At 49.3% G+C, this 21,709-nt stretch overlaps 1 protein-coding gene across 2 annotated transcripts in view; it reads left to right on the plus strand.

The window, feature by feature from the left end:
- Positions 1-21,709, plus strand: part of PTPRS (protein tyrosine phosphatase receptor type S) — a 119,936-nt gene that overhangs the window by 46,896 nt on the left and 51,331 nt on the right. The window contains exons 3-7 of one of the 2 annotated variants that reach the window (XM_065748640.1): positions 315-460; positions 1,392-1,533; positions 8,386-8,574; positions 14,766-14,783; positions 17,059-17,169. In XM_065748640.1, the coding sequence (XP_065604712.1) occupies positions 315-460; positions 1,392-1,533; positions 8,386-8,574; positions 14,766-14,783; positions 17,059-17,169 (606 nt within the window). The remainder of the gene's footprint in view (positions 1-314; positions 461-1,391; positions 1,534-8,385; positions 8,575-14,765; positions 14,784-17,058; positions 17,170-21,709) is intronic. The other variant, XM_065748641.1, reaches the window with a different exon arrangement.

Consider the following 21,709-nt stretch of genomic DNA (forward strand, 5'->3'; position numbering starts at 1 on the left):
ATGAACTTGACACGCCAACTTCTCTTGCACAACATGTTTTAAAAGTCCATTTTTCAGAATTAAGAGAGACTTTGCAGCTCATCCCACTGAGATCAAACTGTAGGATCTGTCCACTAATCAGTTTGTAATGTAAGTTCTTCATATGCAAAGTGGAAGGAAGGGCTGCTCGTTCCCAGAAGGCCCAGAGGTTTGATTTCATCTGGGATCATTAGAGAACAGCGGCAATAATGCTAATATTAATTACTAACATTGTTTATTAGAGTTTGTCTTTGTGCCAATTACGATTTTTTTTCTTTTTTTCTTTATTTTAAAAGGTCCCCCTGTGTTCATTAAAAAACCTGTGGACCAGATTGGTGTGTCGGGAGGAGTGGCATCTTTTGTATGCCAAGCAACTGGAGACCCAAAGCCACGAGTCACCTGGAACAAGAAAGGGAAGAAAGTGAACTCTCAGAGGTTTGAGGTAAGGGACATCCTTCCAGTCATTGTCTCTGGATGTAGAAAGACTGACAGAAAGCAGCTCGTGCTCCTCTGTGGCTGTTCTAAGGCCCAATAATAATGGGAGATTTGAAAGAGGAGGAATTTTAACAGCAGAAACAGTGGACTACAAGCTCTTGGCTGTGTTAACAACTGAGATTGTTCCCACGCAACAACGTTCATGGTTTTTATGTGTTATTGGCATTTTTTCTTTTGTTTTGTTGGTCGGTTGGTTACTTTTTCCCCCCTCAGATATAACATGAAGCTGCCTCCTCCCTGCCCTAAGAAACTCCAGCTCCAGCTATAAGCTGGTACTTCTTGGGCTCTACAAATGCATCTTTCATACTCATCCATGACTCATTATTTTAACTCTGGAACAGCCTGAAGTAAACAGTACAGTTGCTGGCACTGTTTAGATAGAAATCGTTTGGATAGAAATGACTGGAGTAACAAGAACTTGGAGGTCATCGTGTGGAATTTGCTGTGGGACTCTGTCCTGCCAGGCAGCTGTGTGCTCAGAAGAGCTCTGTGGGGTTGGTTCCCTACGCAGAGTGAAGAATGAGACAAAGACCCTTTTTTTCTTTTTATATTTCACTCAGTCTAACTGTGAACCCACCCCACACGCACCATCACCACGTCTCATTATGTGAGAGCATTTGAGATACACCTAGCAGTTTTGGTGTGTCAGGGGTCAGGGATGGGGCTTGTTGTAGACAGTTCCCTGGCTCCTTCAGGTCAGCAGGGAGAAGCTGACCCTGGTGGCAATGTGTAGGGCACGGTGGGACAGCTGAAGTGTGTTTCCAAGTGTATGTGTTTGTATATCAGCTGGTGCCTCCTTTAGAAGCAGAAATTAACCTTCCACTTGCAAGCCAAGGATGCTTACTGTGTGTGTGTGCTTCTTTCCTTTTATTCCCCAGACGATTGAATTTGATGAAAGTGCAGGTGCTGTTCTGAGGATCCAGCCGCTCCGGACTCCCCGGGATGAGAACATTTATGAATGTGTTGCTCAAAACCCTCATGGGGAAGTCACCGTCCATGCCAAGCTCACTGTCCTCCGAGGTAAAGAACATGCCTGCCTGCCATGTGTCAGTGCCACAGGGGAGAAGGCGCCCGTCAGATTCTCTCTTCCTTCTCACGAGTGGGAAGGCTGTCACAAAACACATGGCCAAAGCACAGAGTCCTACTTTTTTGGTTTGTTCTGACCTGTCAGATCTGTTTGCTTTTATTACTTGAGCGTCGTAAAATGGCTGTGTAAGAAACAAAGCCATTGAGTGCCTGCTAATTACCAGAGCACGTGGGACTCTTGTCAGGAAGATGTGCTGAGGGTCCTTCCAACCTGAGTTATCCTAGGTCCCTGTGGTCTTCCCTCTGATAAATATTCCCTCCCCGGGTTTATGAGTAGCAGCAGATGCCCGCAATCATTCTCCTCTGAAATGTGCCTCTGTTCATCCAGGCACCTTTCTTACTGAGGGATCATTTAATGCATGAGGCATCTGCATGGGCTTCCGCAGGGTTGGCAGCAATGCCAGCCTGTTCCCTTGGACAAGATATGCGTCTTTCCCTTCTACCAGGCATCTTTTCTCTTTCCACAGATCCTTTACTCACCCACTCTCCAAGAACAGTTTCCTCCTCCATTTTGTTCATTTTTTTCGCTTGTCCCCTTAATAGAGGATGTTTACATGGATGTCTCATTCACGTCAACTGTTAGAAATATGCTCCCCGAACTTGATGTGGGGAAGGGAACATTATGCTATTGCCTTGGGTGCCTCTGGATGTTTTCTGTTGTTACCCTGGAGGTGCTGTGTGGAGCACTAAACCAGGACGCTCGCTAAAACTGACTCACTTCAGGTGGATGGTGGTCTCCCTTTGAACACAGGGCAGTGCAGGTGATCCCAGCAGAGGAGCACGGCACGGTGTGGTGGTGAATTGCCTGAGATCTGCTGTAGGGAGGGAAGTTAGCTTGGGAGCGTTGGCTGTTGGTGGAGGCATCACAGGAAGTGCCATAGAAAAGCTGTGGGCTTTTGGGTGGAGATACTTGCAGTAAGAACAGTTGTTTCTGCAGTGAGCACTGCTAAGATCAGTTTTAGGGGCTCCAGGTGCTGCGTGGTCCTTGTAAGACCAAGTGGTAGTTCTGACTGCATGCCAGCTGCCTTTTCTTCAGCAACTTCTGTGTTTTCAAGAGCATCTGATGCCCTTTTGTTTGAACAGAGAGTGAGCACATCCCTAGCAGTATGGAGCTAAATTTGCGTGCAGATTCCTAGCACAGAACAATAAACAAAGATCAGACATAAAGGGCACATGGCAGAGTCCTGTGTAGCAGGAATATCCCTTCTGCTGCTCACCTGGCAGGCTCTGTGTTGGCAACCTGCTGGCTTCCTTTGAGGATGTGAGCCCATGGTCCAGAGATGGCTGACATATCTGTGTAGGTTCTCGGAAATCTTTGTGTTGCTCCTCTGCCTGGCACTCCATTTAACCTTCTGCCAGCAGTGCATGGTGGGATGTCTCTGTCAGGAGACTGCAGCAGTGCTTTATGGCAGAGGATGCTCAGCTGCGTTGAGCTGGGAGCCTTATTCTTCACACTTACTCCCATTTATTCTTCAGGAGTTGTGACAGTATGGGAGAGGTCCCTCTGTGATCATAACCAGAATTTCCACCCCTTGAATGTAATGCGATCAGTGGCAAGAGAGAATGTTGTCCTCCAACTCCTGCTCTTGCAAATCCTCTGAATTCTCACAGCGTTTTTCAGGCGCTCACAAGAAAGCTGCAGTGTATGGGAAGTGATGCCTTGAGCTCAGTGATGGCCCTTAGGGACAGCACTGCTTTGTACATGTCTTTCTGCAGCTCTTCCTTCCGGTATCAGCATCATACACATGTCAGCTAGAGAGGCAGATGACAGAGCAGGAGCTGTATCTCCCTGCCTGACTAATTATGCACTTTGCTGATCCCACCAGAACATTATTACTGTGTGCTTTGCTCCGGTGCTGTGGTGCTTTCACAGGAACTGCTGTTGTGTTTGCCTGACAGGACTCTGCTCAGTAGCTCAGTTAGCTGACTACAAAAGCAGCTGGGGTACCAGTTCAGAAAATGTGGGGGAGCAGTAATTACCTGCAGGTCTTGTCCAGCAGGTTGCTGCAGAGCACCAGGGAGGCAGCTTTTGCAGCACAGCCGCCCCTTCCCTGCACTGCTGGAGTTATTCCATCCTTCATCTTTCCCTACCTTTCACGTAGCACAGACTGTCTCCTCTTTGTCTTCATTTATAAGGATGGGAAGGTTAAAAAGACCAAGCGCAAATCCACTAATCTCCACAATGACAAAGTCAGCATGCTGGCATCTGTTCCTCTCCTTTCTCAATCTCCTTCTACATTCACCCACTCTCCTGTTTGTCTTTTCTCTGTCTTTCCTTGCAATGCCTCCTCCTCCTTTCTGTCTCTCTTCTCTCACTTTCAGAACGAATCCTTGGCATAAAGATGGGGGCAGCTCCACAGCTTGGAGATGAATGTGAGCTGTCATTTGCAGAAGCTGTTATCTTGGCATGCTGTGGAGTATGGAAACCTGGGCCCCAGCTGTTACAAACTCTGCAGGATGGGGTTTGGACTCATTCTGCAGCCTGTTGGCTGTGCTGTTGTAATCAGTTTGAAATACATTTGTGTAACTTCATGGAATACACGTGTATGAACAGTTATGGGATTTCCTTAGTGCCAGAGCAGACAGTCTCACAAGCAGAAGAGAAAAAATATATTCTTCCCTACTGGATGTGGCTACTGAAGGGACTGGGAATAAACCCTTCTTTGGTTATCCACACGACTATTCTTGGACCAGGCCATGACAGAAGTCCACATGCATTCACTTAATAACAGGAAGCTGCAGGAGAGGAAACCTCCGCGAGCTTTTGAGAACAAAGCTTGTGATGGACACCACTCAGCTCGCAGAATGCCTTGTGTGTCCTCCCTGCTCTGCTTCTCTAGGGACCTGAGTTTTGATGGGTCAGAGGAGAATTGCTGTTCTTTCCACAGCTGGCTGGATGTAGTGCCTGCAAACCTGATTCCTGCAGAGCCCAAAGAAAAGGAAAGAAAGTGGTTTTGGGAAGCATTTTCCAGTTATTGTTGACTCCAGCTGCTGTCATTTTTCATAATAACTTAGACAGAAGCAGCTAGCTGACACAGGCACGCCGGCTCTCAGTTGGTATTGTTTCTCTAAGCTCCACACTCCAGGAAAGATGTCCATAATGTAATTTTTATTACTACTCCTTCTTGGTCGCATGTTTTATCTTCACTTCTGTAGTAGCCCAGGACAGAGACTCTCATGACACGGAGGACTGTCCTGGTGCTGCCCTCGGGTTTTGGGCTGTGGGTACACGGATCCTCGCTGCAGCCTTCGTCCTGCGCTGCTCTGCTGCGCGGAGGCAGCAAGCTGCATTTCGAGCAGGGGCCAGGCAGAGATTGGTTCTTTGCCTTATTGAAGCTGATCGACTTCCGTGGGGGCTGCCCTTTGTGAGTCGTTAGTAAATGCAACATGAATTGTACATTGATCCCATAAAAACAGTGCTCGGTCCAGTTAAACGTAATGGAGCAGCGTCTGCTGCGCGCTGACAGCTCGCTGCGTGCCCGATGGTGCTGTCTTTTTCTGAGGATTACTGCACTCTGGAAAATTGAGGAAGGCCAGGGCTGTGGTGGTTATTACCAGTGCGTGGGTCAGGCTGCTGGGTACGGACGTTCAGACTTCTTTTAGTGATTCCCTGTTGTTTTTTTATGAAGTGCTCATTTCTCTAGCAGTCCTGGCCTGAAATTTCCATCACACGTTTCCTACTCAAAGAGGACATCTGGTGTGGGCACGGATAGCGTTCTAGCAGGACTTCTGCTGTTTGGTTGGATTTTGTAATCGTTGGCTTTAGGTCAGCAAGGCAAAAATGAGTTCTGGATGCTCAGCAGAGAGCATGGAGCCCATGGGAGCACGTCCTAAGCAGGAGCTGCCTCGGAGATGTTACCTGGCCACTTGAGAGGGCCTTGGCAGACATGCTTCAGACTTGTCTTGCTTGGCTGTTCCTGTAACGACCTGAAGATCAGGCCAGGCAGAAAGCAGATTACTTCTGTAGTTTATGAAAAACATCAGGCCAATTTTAATTCAGTGGAGTGTGCATAGGAGCACAGTAGTGGTAGGGAAGGCAGTGTATTCCCTGCAGTGTTGTGGGGCCAGCACACGGATCTGGGTGTCTGTAAGCCTGTCTGCTACAAGCAGAGCGTGTTGCTGGGACTCCTGCCGTGTGCTGACATTGTCTTTGGCTGTGTGATATGGGTTAACTACGACACAGCTGTGTATGTCGGATGGAAGGAACTTGTTGATGTAATTTTACAATGTGCATAACGTGGGGATACGTGCTGGGGAGAGGGATGATGAAAAAAAACAGGACTAAGCTTCAAAAGTATTGGATTCTGATCCTGGTTCTGCTTAAAAGTAGTGTTATTTGAGCTGCTTTGTCTCTGTGCTCTTGGCTCTTCTCCCTTGAAGTGAGGATGGCAGACTGATGAGACCAGCCAGTATCCATGAGCAGAACAGTTCCTCTTTTCTTCAGCAACATCCTCCCCGTAGCTTTCTGCATGCGATATGTGGCTCGTCTCTGCATGCTCACACCCTCCTCCTCTTCTAAATTATTAAATAACCGCACACCCTGCGGGAAGAGGAGCTGCAGCAACACCCGCTTTATCTTTCTTCATCATCCTCATTTTTAGCACGACTCATCTAAACACAGAGCTGCCACCTTCTAGAGGGACGAGAGGCAGGGAGTGCTGCAGCTGGAGCCCCGTGCTCTGCGGGGCCGTGCGTGCGCGTCCCGCTCCCCAGCACGGAGCACGGCCGCCAGTAGGATTTAAAATGAGTGCTGAAGCGCTCTTCTCTCCCTGCCTCCCTGTCTTTCCTCCCCTGCTGCTTCTCACCCTGCGCTGTTCAGAAGCCTTGAGGTAATCGTCAGCTTTTTCTCGAGGGAAGGCGTTACGCTCCTCGGTGTAAGAGCAGCGTGAGCAAGGTGCTGTGGAGGCTCTGCTAATTCTGCAGCTGCAGCGTGTGGCAGTGCTTGCCCGCATGAGCTAGCCTGGGATTCAGCAGCAGGCCAGCTGTGCCCTCCAAGCTTGCATCTTCTCTCTTTTGTTCTTGCTGTTGTCTGGGCTGCTTTTAGAAAGAGAATTCACAATCCAAACCATTCCTTATTTATTTACTTGTAACAGGTCTGGGCTGGTGTCTGGGGATTGAGGAGGAGGTGGCGGGGCATGCGTTCGCATGTCTTGTGGGGATTGAGTTGAGGCTGTAATTGCATTATTAAAGGGAATCCAATTGTTAGGGGATGAAGCCAGTTTCACTTTCCTGGCAGGAAGGAAATGGGAGCTCTTGGATCAGTGCAGTATGTGGTGTTCGGTGGTGCTTCCTCTGTCGATCTGATCCTCAAATCTGATCACGCCTCTAGTCGCAGTTGTTTTAATTAAACTCAGAGGAATTCTGCACAATGTGCTGCAAGATTAACATTTTTGTTTAATTAGAAACACTCGGCAGTAGTGGTTGTACCAGGCCTCCCCCAACACACATGCACACGCACATACACGCACACACTGCGGATTAATTGGTTCACGAAATGAACGGGCGTGGGTCTGAGCCAGGTGGAATAGCATCGCCAGGGAGCAGGATAAAGGCAGTAATCAATAATGATGTCATCTGCAGCCAATGCGGCAGCAGCTCTGCAGCTCCTTAACAACACACCACCGCCTGGTTAAATGGGAGAAGGGAACAGAAGACGTTAAAAGCCAGGCTGAAAGCTGTGTGAAGGCGAAGCAATTCCCCGAGCCCTCCAGCCCTGAGCTCCCTCCTGGGAGGGCCTGAGCTTTTGCAGCACACATGATCTGCAAGAGCAAATGCTGTTTGGAGGCTCCTGCAAAGCCCGAGCACAGCCTGGTGAAGTGAGACCTCGCCTGTTTTTGGGATGGATTTGGTGCCATAGGTTCCCAAGTCGGTGATTCCTTAACGTGCCTCGTTTGAAATGACAGTGTCCCTGTGTTATGGTTTTATGATTTTTGTTATGACCATAACACCCTGTAACATCTCTTCCCTGGTGCACAAATCCTCCTTCCAAGCTGCCCTACCTCGGAGATGGACAAAGAGGCATGCTCCTGAGCTGGGTCAGCCAGCATAAAACAGCTCTTTCCCACTTAAGTTGGGAGGTCATGACAAAGATTACGGGGGAAGCACTAATGTTTTGTATTAGCTATCACAAATCAGTCAACTCTGGTTAGGATTGCCCTCCTCACGCTCATTAGTGGAGGTAAGGGTGGGACTGAGTGGAAGCAGGAGACTGCTGAGCCAGGCTGTGCAGTTCTGGTGCCTCATCCCTCTCCTTCTGGGGCAGCAGCGCCCGGCGGAGCTGAACATCACACCCTGTCTGACAGCACTTGGCTCATTGTTGCTGTGTGTGTCCCCTCTGGTGACTGCAGCTGGATGATATTTTCGTCTCCTTTCCCTCCTTGTTTCCACTGTGTTTTTGACATTCCTTTTCACATAGTCACTTTCATTACTTCTCTCGTGCAGTTTGTTCTGCACTGTGGGGTTTGGAGGGGGAGGAAGAGTTATTCCTTTCAGATGTGACTGTATGTGCTGTACTGTGCGATGCAGGGATCTGTGCCATGTGCACGCACAGCTTCTGCTGTAGGAGCAAGTATGTGCAAGTCCTGGGGAGAGGCCTGGAGAGACTCTGAGGTGATATACCCGTGCCCCAAAGCTTTTTAGACTCAGATATTGCATGTAACTGTAAAACTTTACTTGTGGGGCATTAGGATAGTCGCACATAGTGGACAGGGGGTAAACTTTACTGTGTGATGTGTTCTCATACGCCTTGCTGTGTGTGTAACCACTTTGTTTTTGCTCTCCCACCAGAGGACCAGTTACCTCCCGGCTTCCCAAACATTGACATGGGGCCCCAGCTGAAAGTGGTGGAGCGGACACGAACAGCCACGATGCTCTGTGCAGCCAGTGGGAACCCAGACCCAGAGATCACTTGGTTTAAAGATTTCCTGCCTGTCGACCCGAGCACGAGCAATGGGAGAATAAAGCAGCTGAGATCAGGTGAGGTCTCTGTGTGAGAATCAAGACCTAGATACAGTTGTGAAGGGAATGCTCAGAGGTTTCTGAAACAGAGCAGCGGGGCCATAAACGTCAGCCTCACTGGTGTGGATTGGGTCATTTGCTTTTATTCACTTTTGGGATTCACATTCTTACCCAGGAAATGATTGGGGTGTTTTCCCCTGCACCCCATCTTCCTGCCCTTCCCTGTTATAAAGGAAAGCACAGAGGGAAGCTGGTTCTCCTGCAGGAGATGCTGTAACCAGTCTGCTCGCCTCAGTAGTGATGTTATTGCAGCTAGGGGACATTGGAGATTGGACAGGTGCTGTGGGTTTCCTCCTCAGACCAGGGGCTGGGGAAAGAACCACGACAAGACAGCATGTCAGGCCACACACACCTGGTATAAGGTGCAGCTGAGGCAGCCTCGTACTGCAGAAGCAGGATCCCCGTGGTGTAAATGGAGCCTGTCAGAGCTGGAATGAAGAGCAGCCCTTGCAGGGTCTCTCTGGCATCACATCCCTGCAGTCATTGCTGGAGAGCGGCTGTGAGCATTGCTGAGTGACCCCTCAGTGCTCAGTGGCAGTGCAGTGGAGTGGATCTCCGTGAACAGATGTACCCCAGCTCCGTGGCTCTTGTCAGTTCTCGTCTTTCCCCATCTGCTTGTCCATCTGTCTCTTTTGTTTATGTTTGTTGTTTTTGTGTGTCAACGTGACATCTCCTACTGTCCACGTTTCAGGAGCTGTTGGTGTAGTTGTTAAATTTCCTGGTTCACCATGCGAGTGTGTATGTGCACACATGCAAGGAGGGCACAGGTGGATTTATTTCTGAATGCTTCTGATAAAGTCATTTCTCAACTTAAAAGAAAAACCACACAAAACCCACCCCGTTTTCTCACTGATAACTGCAGTTATGAAACATGGCATGGAAGTTCTGCACTCTGAAAAAAGTAGCCCAGGAAGCACTGCGTGGACCAACCACTGTGACCCCTCCTGGGGAAGACGTGCCTCTGTCCCAGACCCAGCAAAAAACATGAACATTTTGATTCTGCAGCCACCGTTTGGCTCAGTATAGTTCCAGTTCGGTGTGGCTTTTATACACCTGCACAAATGCTTCCTTATTCAGCGAAGCAAACTAACAAGCAGATATTTAAGCTGCTTTGTTCGAATTAGAATGGATTGGTGAATCCCACAAACACAGATGAGATTGACCTCTCTGTTTTATTGTAACAGCTGAGTCAAATGCAAATAAAAAAATCACTCGGCATAAATAATGAGAGGTAAACTAGAATTATATCATGCTCTGTGACCATGAGCTGAAGTGTGAGTAATGCACAGGCAGATTATTTTTAATACATTTATCATCTTGCTGGAATGCCTTTATACTCCTTAACTGGTTTTGATCTGATGTTTTCCTTAAAGCCACCTGAATGCTGCGTTCTTATTTCAGTGAATTGGTTTGCCTCTGAGGGAACCCATGACCCTTCTGATAAATCCGAGGGTGCCTGCTGAAAATTAATCTCATTTACAGCTTCTCTGAATTAGTGAACTGGCGAAGCATCCCCGTTGTCCTCTGGGGAAGAAACCTGTTGCTTCTGTGAAAGGGAGTGCAGGTGGCCGGTCACACTGGAGGAATGAAAGTCAAGGTTCTGATTCCTCGTCCTATTTCATCTACTTGTAGGGCTTTCCAAAACTTGCATGTTCTGTGATGCAGAGGCCTGTGAAAGTGGAAAACATTAACCTCAGGGTCATCCACACCAAGGCTAAGGAGATTTCAAGTGTACATTTGTAAGCTGCGTGCGACGTGCACGGCGTTGCCTGTCAGAGCGATGATGAGAGTGCTGTCAGGACTTAGTTTAATACATTTACCGTTGCAGAAAACAAGCCTTGCTGCCAAAAAATGTAGCAGTAGCACACATTAGAGCACTGAATGCTTCAGGACGCTGGTAATGAGCTTCAGTGTCTTTCACACACAGGTCAGCAGTGTGACTCCAACCCAACCTCAGGGAAATTCGAGTTGCAGCAACTAAGGGGTGTTGGGCAAACCCTCTGTGAAGGGGAGGGCAGGGAGGAGGAGCGACCCCTGTCCTGAATCCAGCTCTGTCTCTGCAGAGGTGCTGACAGACTCAGTGCAGTGGCAGTGTCCAGATTTAGTTCTCGTTTATTTTAAAACAGCCGAATGCTTCCCTGTAATGTAAATGGACCTCTGAGGCTGTGGCCGTCGTATTCACATCATCCCTGGGCCCGTTTGTGTTCGGGGTCTTCAGTGTAACTGAGAAACAGGTGATGGTGTTAAGAGCACAGCTTCCCTCCAGCCATTCGTCCTCCCTCCATCTCCAGGCACTCCTTCCACGCGCCTGAGAGTCCTTTAACATTTGATCATTTGGATGGAATAAAAAGCTGAATTGTAAGTCAAAGAAAAATGGGAAAAAGAGCCTGCTTCCCTTAGTCCTACGCCAGCACCTCAACCTCAGCACCCCAGACTGTCTGTGAGGGCGAGGGGTCCCGGTGGTGGACGGCAGGTGGGTGTTGGTGGCTGAGGCTGAGCAGGAGCCGGTGTCCTTTGCTCAGCGTGCCACCTAGGGGGGACAGCGGGAGGCAGTGCGGCCGGCTCCTTACCTCGTGGGAGCCCTAAAACCTTTTGTGTCTTGTGTGTTGTCTTCTGCTTTCTTGAATAAGTGGCTCTAACAAACTTAATTTTTTTCTTTTTTGTCTTTTTGTCACTATTTTTTACATTCAGAGACCTTTGGTAAGTTTGTTCAATTAAAAAAACAAACAAACAAACAAACAAAAGCTAAACGAAATCCCCAAACCTGCTAATGTCCAGACTTGTAACCCTTACCTTGACACTAATTCCTTTGTAACAGCTTTCTGAGAGGCATGCTATGCATTTCTTCTACTAACTCTTTCAGTAGGAATCTTCTGCCCTCTTAATGAATTTCTGCAGGGGTATTGCAGGCTACAAAAAGAACAATAATAATCCTAATTAATTTATCTGTATAAAGAGAGAACAGCTAAATACAAAGCTCCTAACATCTAACATTGGATAGGGTGTTTTTGTAACTTAGCAACAGTTGTCCTGGAATTCCCCAAACACGTGGCAGCTTGTGCCCTGGACCTGTGGTCATCGTGTTCACTCGTGCAGGACGTCTCGGAGTTTCACATCTAACGGAGTTATTGGCGTTTCTGGAAGGGAGAGGTGAGGGTGCAGCGTTCCCAAATTGGAGCTGTTTGTCACGGGTTGGAAAAGCCCCCTCGGGGGGGGCTGCATGATGCACATCGCAGTGCTGAGCCCCCCTTCGTTATTAGAGATGTAGCAGTTGCAGCTGTCACGCAGGATCCGGCGCTCTGAAGCTGCAGAAGCCCCCTGATGGCTGCTGGCTTCTTTAGAACAGAAAGCTCTCTCCAGCCCTCGGGAGAGGAGCATAGCACACACATGTTCTCACACGTGGTCCGACAGAAGGTGGGGATGTGTTTTCTGTCATTGCCATGGCAATGGTGACTTTCCTCCTCTCCCTGTTTTGAAGGCTTAGAGAATCGTAGGCAGCTTGCTGTGTGGGAAGTCAGAGGAAGGGATGGTGGAAGAGCAGATCCCGTCCTCTCTGTCCGAGGGAGACGCCTGCGCATGGCAGTCTGCCTGGCACCATCTCAGTCCCAGGGCCGGGTGCCTTTTCCCTCTGCTGCTTAATGCTGTGCTGGCTGGCTGGGCTTGTGCAGCCTCAACGTTCTTCCTAAACGAACAGATTTCCTGTTCCTGTGGGGCTGCAGAACGCACTGTGAATATTTTGCATAACCAACTTTGCAGCTGAGAGGTCGGCATCCATGGGAGCTCTTCCTCCTTCGGTTTTCCTGCAGGGCTGGTGCTCTTATTCTGCCCTGATCCCCTCCTAGCCTCATCCTGCTCCCCTAAATTGAGTATGAAGCTGGTTAGATGTGAAACTCCAGTAGTGAAAATCTACCATCTGTGTCCCTGCCACCATTGAAACTGCCATTCTTCCCTTGCGAAATACTTGATCTCGTTTGGGTTCAAATTCTGACACCTCTGTCCCAGGTGTGGGCCATTTATAAAGCATGTTTTGCGCCTCACCTCTGTGTCCCAAATGCCATAGTCAGAGTTGGAGGCACTGGGGCAGCACTGCTTGGCTCACCTTGCTCTCCAGGAGCTGCCAGCAGCCTGTCTGCAGGGACAGGGCCGATGCTCAGACAAAACAGGGAGTAAGCAGCCTGCAGTAACACGGGGCAGTTGCTGCCACTGTCTCTTGTCTGTTATACAGCTCAGACTTCCAGCACGACTCTCCTGTCCGTTGTAGTGTGCCTCTGCAGGAAGCTGCCAAGCCTGGCCAAGGCCAACAGAAGTTTACGGCAGTGGGTGGTGCTGGGGGCTCTTCCCCTCTCTACCCGCTTCCCCATTAGCCTTGTTCCAGATTTGTGCCACAGATGGCAGATTTTCGCTCCAGTTCTGAGACAGAAGGATTGGAGGCTGTTTTTATTTCCACTGAGTTGAACTATAACCCTTTGCTGCTTTGTCTCTCGCTTTTTCAGACCTTCTCCTGTGTGGAGATCTGCCCAAGTTCACGCTCCCCCACCTCTTTCTCTTTCAAGCGCTGTCTCTCCAACCTTTGTCCTGATAGCTAACCAGCCTGCTTTATTAACCTTAGCTAGTTCCTAACCCTAACTAGATGCTAACTTTTCTCTAGCAAATAACCTAACCTCTTAACTAGAAGCCGAGTATACCCAGAATCTAATATCCTAACACTGTAATACCTCTCTTCCCTCATCTCCTTTGAAAAATAAAGATGAACTGTAATCAGTATCTGTACATTTTTACCTCCTATCCTGACAATGGAGGATTGAACCGCAGCACAAGGAGGATGAGCAGGGCTGAGCACTGCAGGGAGGGCTGTGGCTAAGGCAGGCTGACACGGGGAAGGCCTGTGCTCCTCTCACTGCCTCTGCCACACACCTCCGCTGTCACCGCGGGCACGATGCTCCACCTCAACCTCGGATTCCCCGTCTGCAGAGAGGGGAGCGTGATTCTCGCTGGGGGAGAGGGGAGCGTGCAGGCTGCTGTTTGTCCAGCCATGCACAGCCCTGGCTGCAGAATGCCAGCAGTGTTACTGCTACAGAGAAACTCCTGCGCTTTTCCCAAATAAGAGGCAATATTTGGAACTGCGGAACTGCCCTGTTCTCAGGATTGGGGTAAAAAACCAAAGCAATCAACCTCCCTTTTTTAATAAGCTGTGTAACAAGTGTGAATGCTGCTGTGAGCAAAAGGACCTGCCGTGTTTTCAAAGGAAGATGGTTTCAACCTCCAGAGGTCAAATGGGGGTTCAGTGATTTTGCTGCCACCTGGGCTGTGGTGGGGTTCACAGCCACGAAGCCACCTCCTCTCATGTGTGAGACCTGCCTAGGCAGAGCACTCATGTCAGGCACTAGAGACAACTGGAGGGGGTTTGAATACAAATAACCCAAGGGATGCAGTCAGCAGGCAAGCAGAGCAGGGCTCTTCTCTCCAAAAATACCCTCTCCCACACTGGTGTTAGCGATGCTTCTAGAACAGTGGCACGAGTACCCCTTGCACTTGTGCAGTAGCACAACTTTATTTAACGGAGCATCTGGCTTCAATCTGTGTGCTGAGCCACTGAAGGATAACTGAAGGTCCTGATAAGGACACGCATTGAATTCCTCGCACATCTGTGCCAAAAGCTTAAGTTTGGAACTGGGAATTCGCTGGCAGAGCTGGGATCAAACCTGCAACTCTAAATGCGATGCAGGGTACCTGGATGTCCTTTCCCTGACTTGGCTAACGCCAGCATAATGCTGCCCCCTTTCCCCGAGAGTGATGAAGATGTGCAGGTTCATCACATGTTCTGCAAATAACAAGCAGTAATGTTAACTGAGAGCTTGAAGACTTTATTTCCATTCTTGCCAGCAAAATGGAGCCAGTCTCAAAGAGTTTTCAAGATAAGTGCCACGGAGGCTCTGTAAACAGCCAGCTGAATTGGACTGCTTTAATAAGGGCATCCCCACCTTGAGTACCCGAACCCTCTTCAGTCTGTCCCTCTAATTTAAGATGAGATAGTACAGGAAGTTTCCTACTGGGAACTGTCTTCCTTGACTCAGGTCCTTTTCCCACAGGCAATCCAGGTGTTTGGGGTTTTGCAGTCTTTTCACTTCTTTTCTTTGTTTTCTTTGCAGAAGGTACACCGATCCGAGGTAAGACCCCCCCCGCCACTCACTCACCCACTCTCCAAACACTTCTCTCCACTCAGTTCCTGTTTCATTGACCTGTACTCAATCCAGATTCTTGTTGTTGTGTTATGTTCTCTTGTCCTGCTTCACCTCTGGATATTTATTTCTTTTTGATACCTGTCTTTATTTTATATATGGTTCTAATGTCTGTTTCTGTTTGCTGGGTGCACTCGGTGATACCGGTACTGTTATTCTAATAACGTCTCAGGCTGTGCTGCCTCAGATTTATGGCAGAGTTTTAAGAGCTAATCTCTCCAGGACTGCAAAGGACTGAAGTTTTTCTTGGTCAGTAAATCCTATCAAAGCTTGGTAAATAGTTAGGGCCTCTCTTAATCGGTGCAGAGTGCTCCTGAGCCATTGATTGTGGTGAAAGTTTTCCAGTCCTTTGCTCAGTTAGATCTTCAGCACTTTCCATCTCCTTGGCTTCAGGGCCATCTTCCCCTCTCCTCTCCCACTCTCTTACCCTCAGGTTTTTCTGGGAGTGATACCCATGGTAAGTAGCTTCTGCACTGTCTTTAATGCAGCCCAAAAGAGCTCAAACTGTCAATGAAAGTCAGCAGGAACAGTGTGCACACACCATTGGGACCTTGCTTTAGCTTTATCTACACCGGCAAATTTAAAAGTCCGCAATTCTCTGTTGGTAAAAGCAGTAGCAAGTGCTGTAGGTGAGGTATTTATTTTTTCACACATCATCTCTATTGACTCCTGGCTCCTGGCAACTGTCTGCAGTGTAATTTCCACCATCGCATTCACCAGCAGAACTGTGGTGGTCAGGATGTCCTCATCCCTGTTGGGGTGCTGCTCCTGCTCTGCACTGTGCTCTGTCCCCCATCGTGTGCACTCAGGCAGGCTGTACTCGTGAGCAGTGCACAAGGTTTGCCCGGGACCAGCTGAAGTTACCCCAGATTTGTCCAAACAAGCAGAAATTTCTGGGGACGTTCCCTGAGCAGCTCTCCACCGCAGTGGAAGTTTCATACAGCAGATGATGCTCGAGCTTCAGTTCAGTGTGAAAAATGCTCAGCTGATGTTTCAGTGTGAAGCTTCGGCGTTTGGGTTCTCTCTCCTCTCATACTGAAATACCCTCAGGTTCTTTTGAACTGACTTCAGTTCGATTCAGTGCTTTGGGTTTTTTTTGTGTGTTGTTGGGTTTTTTTTTACTTCTCTGTCCTGCCTTTGGGAGCTACCAGACACAGTGGATCCGGGTGGGAGCTGCACTTTCACACCCCATCGCTGCCAGAAGCACTCACAGCTTCCCACACAGCATCCTGCTGCACCCATGCACACACACAGAACATGAGCTCCGCGTCCTCCCCGCGTGAACACTTCGGTTTTCCTTCCTGAAGGGGCTGTACCCAGCTTGAGATTTTATCATCAGTAGTAGATCTGGAATTGTTTTTTCCATTACTGTTTTTTCCAGGGATGGGAGTTCAGAGTCTCAGCTCGTGTGAGCTCTGTCCACTTCTGTAGTATAATCATGGACTCCTGATACATAAAACATTTGATAGCCCGATGAATTATTTATGTTGTATGTATTTTAACTGAAGTTTTGCAGGAGTGAAGCTCTTTGGGGTAAACGAGGCAATTTTCTTCCATGTAGTTACATGCTGCATACACATGCATGTCTGCTTACAGGGGCGTTCAGTACGGGCTCCCCCCGTGTCCCTCTCAGCTCCAATAGCTCGCAGGTTTAAGAAAAAAATGTGACCCTTCTGGTCCAGTCAGCGGAGACCAAACACGCAATTGGAAAATACGCGTTAGCAGTAATGTGATTTTCACACTTTTATCCCCTGTGGGATTCCTCAGGACCTCAAATTGAGGCACAGAACCGAGCCAGCATTGCTGAGAGTGCTGCAGGGATGCTGGGCAGCGGTGACGTCCCTGCGGCCTGCCTCACGGAGCAGGGGGACGCTGGCTGGCGTCCCATGGGTTTCTGGGGATTGCAGTCAGACGGATTACTGAAGCTGATTTCATGAGTTCTGGTGCAGAATGTCTGCACTGCAGAAGTCACAGCAGTCGGTGCTGATTAGTTCAGCACGGTGACACTTCATCCAGAGGCGGGTGCTAGGTTTCCCCTTCGTGCTGGCTGTGTCCATCCGTGGTGCTGAGCTCGGGCAGGAGCTGATCAGGGCAGGGCTGTTCCTCTCCCGTCCCCGAGAACGCGAGACACTGACACTCCTGCTCCCTCTGAAAACAAAGTGGTGATGACTGTCTGTGCTGCGGTCTCCCTCTCTCCTGCCAGGTGGCCTGCAGATTGAAAGCAGCGAGGAAACGGACCAGGGGAAGTACGAATGCGTCGCCAGCAACAGCGCAGGAGTGCGCTACTCCTCACCCGCAAACCTTTACGTGAGAGGTAGGGAGCGCGTCGCCCCGCAGCTCTGCCGATACCGCCCCCCCAGGCCGTCCTTTGTCCCCAGCGCTCTGCTTTGCTCCGGTGCTGAGCACAGGGAAAGCTGTGCTGCTGCTGCTCCGATCTCTGCAGTGCACTGCTGAGCTCATGGGGGGGGCCCTGGTGTGCCCTGACTTCCTCCCTGCTGCTGGGGGCTCCAGCCAGCACCCAGAGCTGCAGAGCAGCGGTACGAGGCTGTGTCAGCCAAGTGAAGCCAAGTGCGATCCAGACCAGTGGACCCAAGAATCAGCCAGCGTCAGCCCAGGGGGGAGCGCCCAGCTTCGGCTGCAGAGGCCATAATCCCCTTTCCTCACCAAGAATCCCCGCTGTCTGGCAGTGGGAAGATATCAGGTCTGCTGCTGTAGCTGTGAGAGGAGGGGAGGACCTTCTCAGCCCCCCCCCCACCTGACCCTTTCTTCCCAGCACCTTCCCAGGTTGCAGCAGGAGGGGGCATCCCCGCTCCTTGCATATGTTCCAGCTGGTTTTCCCTTTGCCAGCAACACTTTGTCACTGATTCCTTGGGCACGAGTGCTGCCATGGGCAAAGCTGTGCAGGGAGCGGAGGGGGCCAGCAGATCTCTGCCATCAGTGACAGATCCCTTTGCCCATATCACACTGGGAACAGATGATGGGGGGCTGGCTCCTGCCGAGTGCCCCCTTGATGTGCTCCCACCCAGGAGGCAGTTGCCTTTCTGCTTTCTTTGTTGTCCTGTTTCAATCTCTCTCACCTGTAACATTTTGTGTGTGGCTTTGGTTTAATATCTTTCCAGAGCAAAACCCTTTTGGTAATGAGAGAGCAGGACTGGTCCTTCTCACTTAAAAAAAAGAAAAAAAGGACTGAAAAATACCATTGGGAAGGAAAAAAAAAAGCAAAATTCCATCCCAGCAAAGTGTTCCCATTTCCATCCCATCGGCAGAGGAAGCACCTCCCACCCCCCACGTTCCTCTGCAGCCCCGCGGCCGCGTGCGCTCTGCTCTCTCGCTGTCTCTCTCTCGCTCGTGTCTCACGCTCACTAAATCACATGCACATGGAGAGAAGGCTTTTAATAATTTAACGTTTCCAAGCTACATTTTTAAATAGCCTTTTGTGGCCAGCTGGAAAATTGCATTTTGAAATTTGCCCTGTCACTCAGGCCCTGAGATGCTGCTTTTTGGGATGCAAATCTGATGCTCCTTCAGGGCAATGCCTGATACTAATGTGGGGCAGTCTGGCTCTGGTGCTAATCCAGGGCAGAACAGCTGAAATGTTTGGGGTTCTTTTTTTAATACAAACAAACCAACAAAGGGAATGAAACCAAAGGTGGGGATTTTTCCTTATTCTTTTCTTCACAAATTGCCTCCACCTTCGGCCCTCGGAGCCCGCCCGCAGACGTGGCCGTGTCCGGGGTGCAGGCGGCTCGGCCGTCGTCGGGAGCTTCTCATGCTGTTTAATTCCTTGTTTCTTGTCCGTTATGTCGTGGAAAGGTAACAGAGTCTGCAGTGGATTATGCTTTGGCGGGAGGGGACGTTCACGCGCCTTTTTCTTCCCGTTTTTTTGTTTTAAAAGAGTCTCGAACGCTCCCGCGTTTCCAATTGCCTTGTTTCTCCCGTAACACGCTTGTCTCTGTAGAGCACCTGGGATAGGAGTTGTAAGTTTGAACACTGCAAGGAAATGTTTCGCTTTGGGTTTCCTTTTCTCCTTCTAATGATTTCCCTTTCCTTACTCAGAGCCGGGTTGGGGCTGGGGGTTGTGGGGGCAGCGGGGCTGCGGCCGGGGCTGGTGCTGTGCGGGACCCCCACTCCGGCCCCGCTCCCCCTGCCAGGAGCTCTGGGGATCCGGAGCCAGGACTGCTCGTGGGCCGACCCTGCAGAGCTCGCTGCTGCAGCCTGGCTGGACGGGAGGGGGAAGGCAGGAAGGCGAGGAAGGAGGGTCGTTACTATCTTCATTTTTTTTTCCTTTCTTTTTATTTTGGTTAAGAGAAAAAAAAAAAAAAACAAGAAAAAAAAAAGCAACGATCAATTTGCAGCTGACAGCCTTGAGAAGGCCTTTTTTTACTCTCTCTGTGTTTCCCCTATTTTTCTCTTCTCCTCATGTCATTGTGTTCCGCATCAAACCCCCTTAACATCCCTCAGAGCTACGAGAAGGTTGGTGTGGTTTTTTTCTTTTTTACTTTCTTTACCCACATTTTTACATTCTTAAGAGAAAATAAAAAAAATGAAAATTAAAAAAATAAAAATGGAAAAAAAAAAAAAAAGATAAAAAAGTGAGAAATCTTTAAGATGAGCGAGACCCGCTGTTCCCGGGTCTCGCGGAGATGAGTTGAGTTGCATTGTGGGCCTCTATGCATCCTTTGGTAATGTTGCTGAGTTCTTGCACTTCTTGTCGTCATGGTTACCTTGCCGTTTGGACATTGGGCCTGATGCATGATAGGAGAATGTAACAATCTTCTTTGCATGCCACTTTTTAAATTAATTACGAATTATTTTTTTCTGTATATAAATATGTATTTCTTTTTGTTTGGTTTGTCTTTTTTTTTTTTTTCCTTTCCTACGATTCTGATTGATTTGAAGTGGATTTACAGTTACTTTCTAAATCGTTCGTTCCGTTGGGTTTTTTGCTTTCTCTTGGTTTCCCTTTCAGTTCTGGTTGGTTATGCTGTGCTGTAGTTGATTCCAAACGCATTGTGAGAAGCCAGTGTTCCTGCCCCCCCAGTGGTAACCGAACCCCCAGTCCTCAGCAGGAAGGGGTCACACAGCTCTAACGCCTGTCCGTGGAAGCACTGCTGTTGGGGACGAGCCTTTGTCGTGAGGGGAGGGAGGGACCTGGGAAGCGGGAAAGATGGTGGGAAGGCAGGAGCGAGGGCAGGGTTCTGGGGTGGCTGCTCCCCGCGCAGAGCAGCGCCCGTCCCCGCTGTGCAGAGCTCGAAGGACCGCGCTCCGTCCCTGCCCGCGGATCTACGGCCCTGCCTGCCCCCGGGGGCCCCCCTCATTCCCCACCATTGGCCCTCGGAAAGCAGCCGGCACAGCGAGCTCAGAAATGCCGCGTCCGGATCAGGCCCTCCTTCGGAAGGGAGAGTGGAAAGAGAAATGCGGCGGCAGTAGACACGAAAGATGCTGCAGGGGCACATCTGGCAGCTGCATTCCTATTGTAAACGGCAATAAGAAATCTGACAAGTTACATCCGAGCTGAAAATGCCTCTTTTCCCTCTTCTCATCTCCCTGTTTATCCCCATTAAGCTTCTGTTGCCTCCCATGTGTGCACCCTGAGTGGGTGAGCCACATGGGATAGTAAACAGGTGGGTTTCTGCAGTGTGTTAGTTGTACCTCTGGTGCTTGGTGCTTTTGCCCTGTGCAGAACTGAATGCCCTTCCGTCCCTGTTTATGCGTTTCCCTCCACCCATCAGTCCTCACTACTCAATAATCTACCAAAGGAGTGGCTTTCCTAGTGTACAGGTATTAAAGCTGTGTGATTTTTGAGAAATCCAGTGCAGTATTGACACAGTACCTGTCTCTCTCTTTCTCTGTCTCTCACTTTCTCTCTGTCTTTCTTTCTCTTTTTCTTAAAATACTGAGATTTCAGTGCTTGGACCCTCAGTTCTGGTATTCCCCCCCCTCCTTCAAGTCTCTCCCCCTCCCCCGTAGGCACCAGGGTACCTCTCCGAAATGCTGCACTGTCAATCATGTCTGTTAGAGCAGCCAGCTGTGGCTCTTCTTACTTTGTGTGATGCCAACAACAGCCAAAAGACATCTCCCAGCCCCAGAGTTCTGTTTAAAGAAAAAAGAAAAAAGAAAAAAAAAAGGCATGCTCTATTTAAAAAGAGCCAGAGAGAAGGAACAGTATTTGAAATAAGGTGTTCCCATCCCACCTCCCTCCTGCCTGGGACTAAAAGGTGTTAATCACCACTAATCACGGGATTTCCTTCATGAATAGGAGTTTGAGTTTCAGGATTTAGATGCAATTAAAAAGGGATTGATACACCGTTTATTTTGGTATCTGTTTAGCTTTTATGAAATGTCTCTAACGTGCCCTGACCGCACTGCTGCTGCTGCTGGAATCACTTGCGGTCTGAGAAGGTCGTAAGATTAAATTCTTCCTTAAGAGCTGATAAAAGCAATAATAACATCAACAGCAATAAACTAAAGCTACACTGAATGCAGTCACCGTAGGCTGGAATGACACTGGGCGAGGAAACAGAGACTCGAAACCCACTCCAAGCAGTTGTGATGGGAGTGAGGGGCATTGCCCTGAAGGTATTGGCCAAGGGTTTGCATTGTGTGCCATTACGGATCAGATCGTGTCTCAGTCTGAAATAACAGAGTCCACTAGCAGGACATTTCCAAGCTCCACACACAGAAGCAGCTTTGTGGAGAGCTGCAGAGGCAGACTGGAAGTGGGAGAGAGTTGTGCCAGCAGCTCAGGCATTGGGAAGGTTCTGTGCAAGCCAGCTGCCCAGATCTCACCTGCAGGCACTGCGGAGGAGGGCACAGCTCTGTGGGCACATCAGCACTTCTAAAGATGGGGATGC

This window comes from Cyrtonyx montezumae, unplaced genomic scaffold, assembly GCF_038088225.1.
Source record: "Cyrtonyx montezumae isolate F1298 unplaced genomic scaffold, pur_monq_1.0 scaffold_51, whole genome shotgun sequence".
Lineage (NCBI taxonomy): Eukaryota > Metazoa > Chordata > Aves > Galliformes > Odontophoridae > Cyrtonyx > Cyrtonyx montezumae.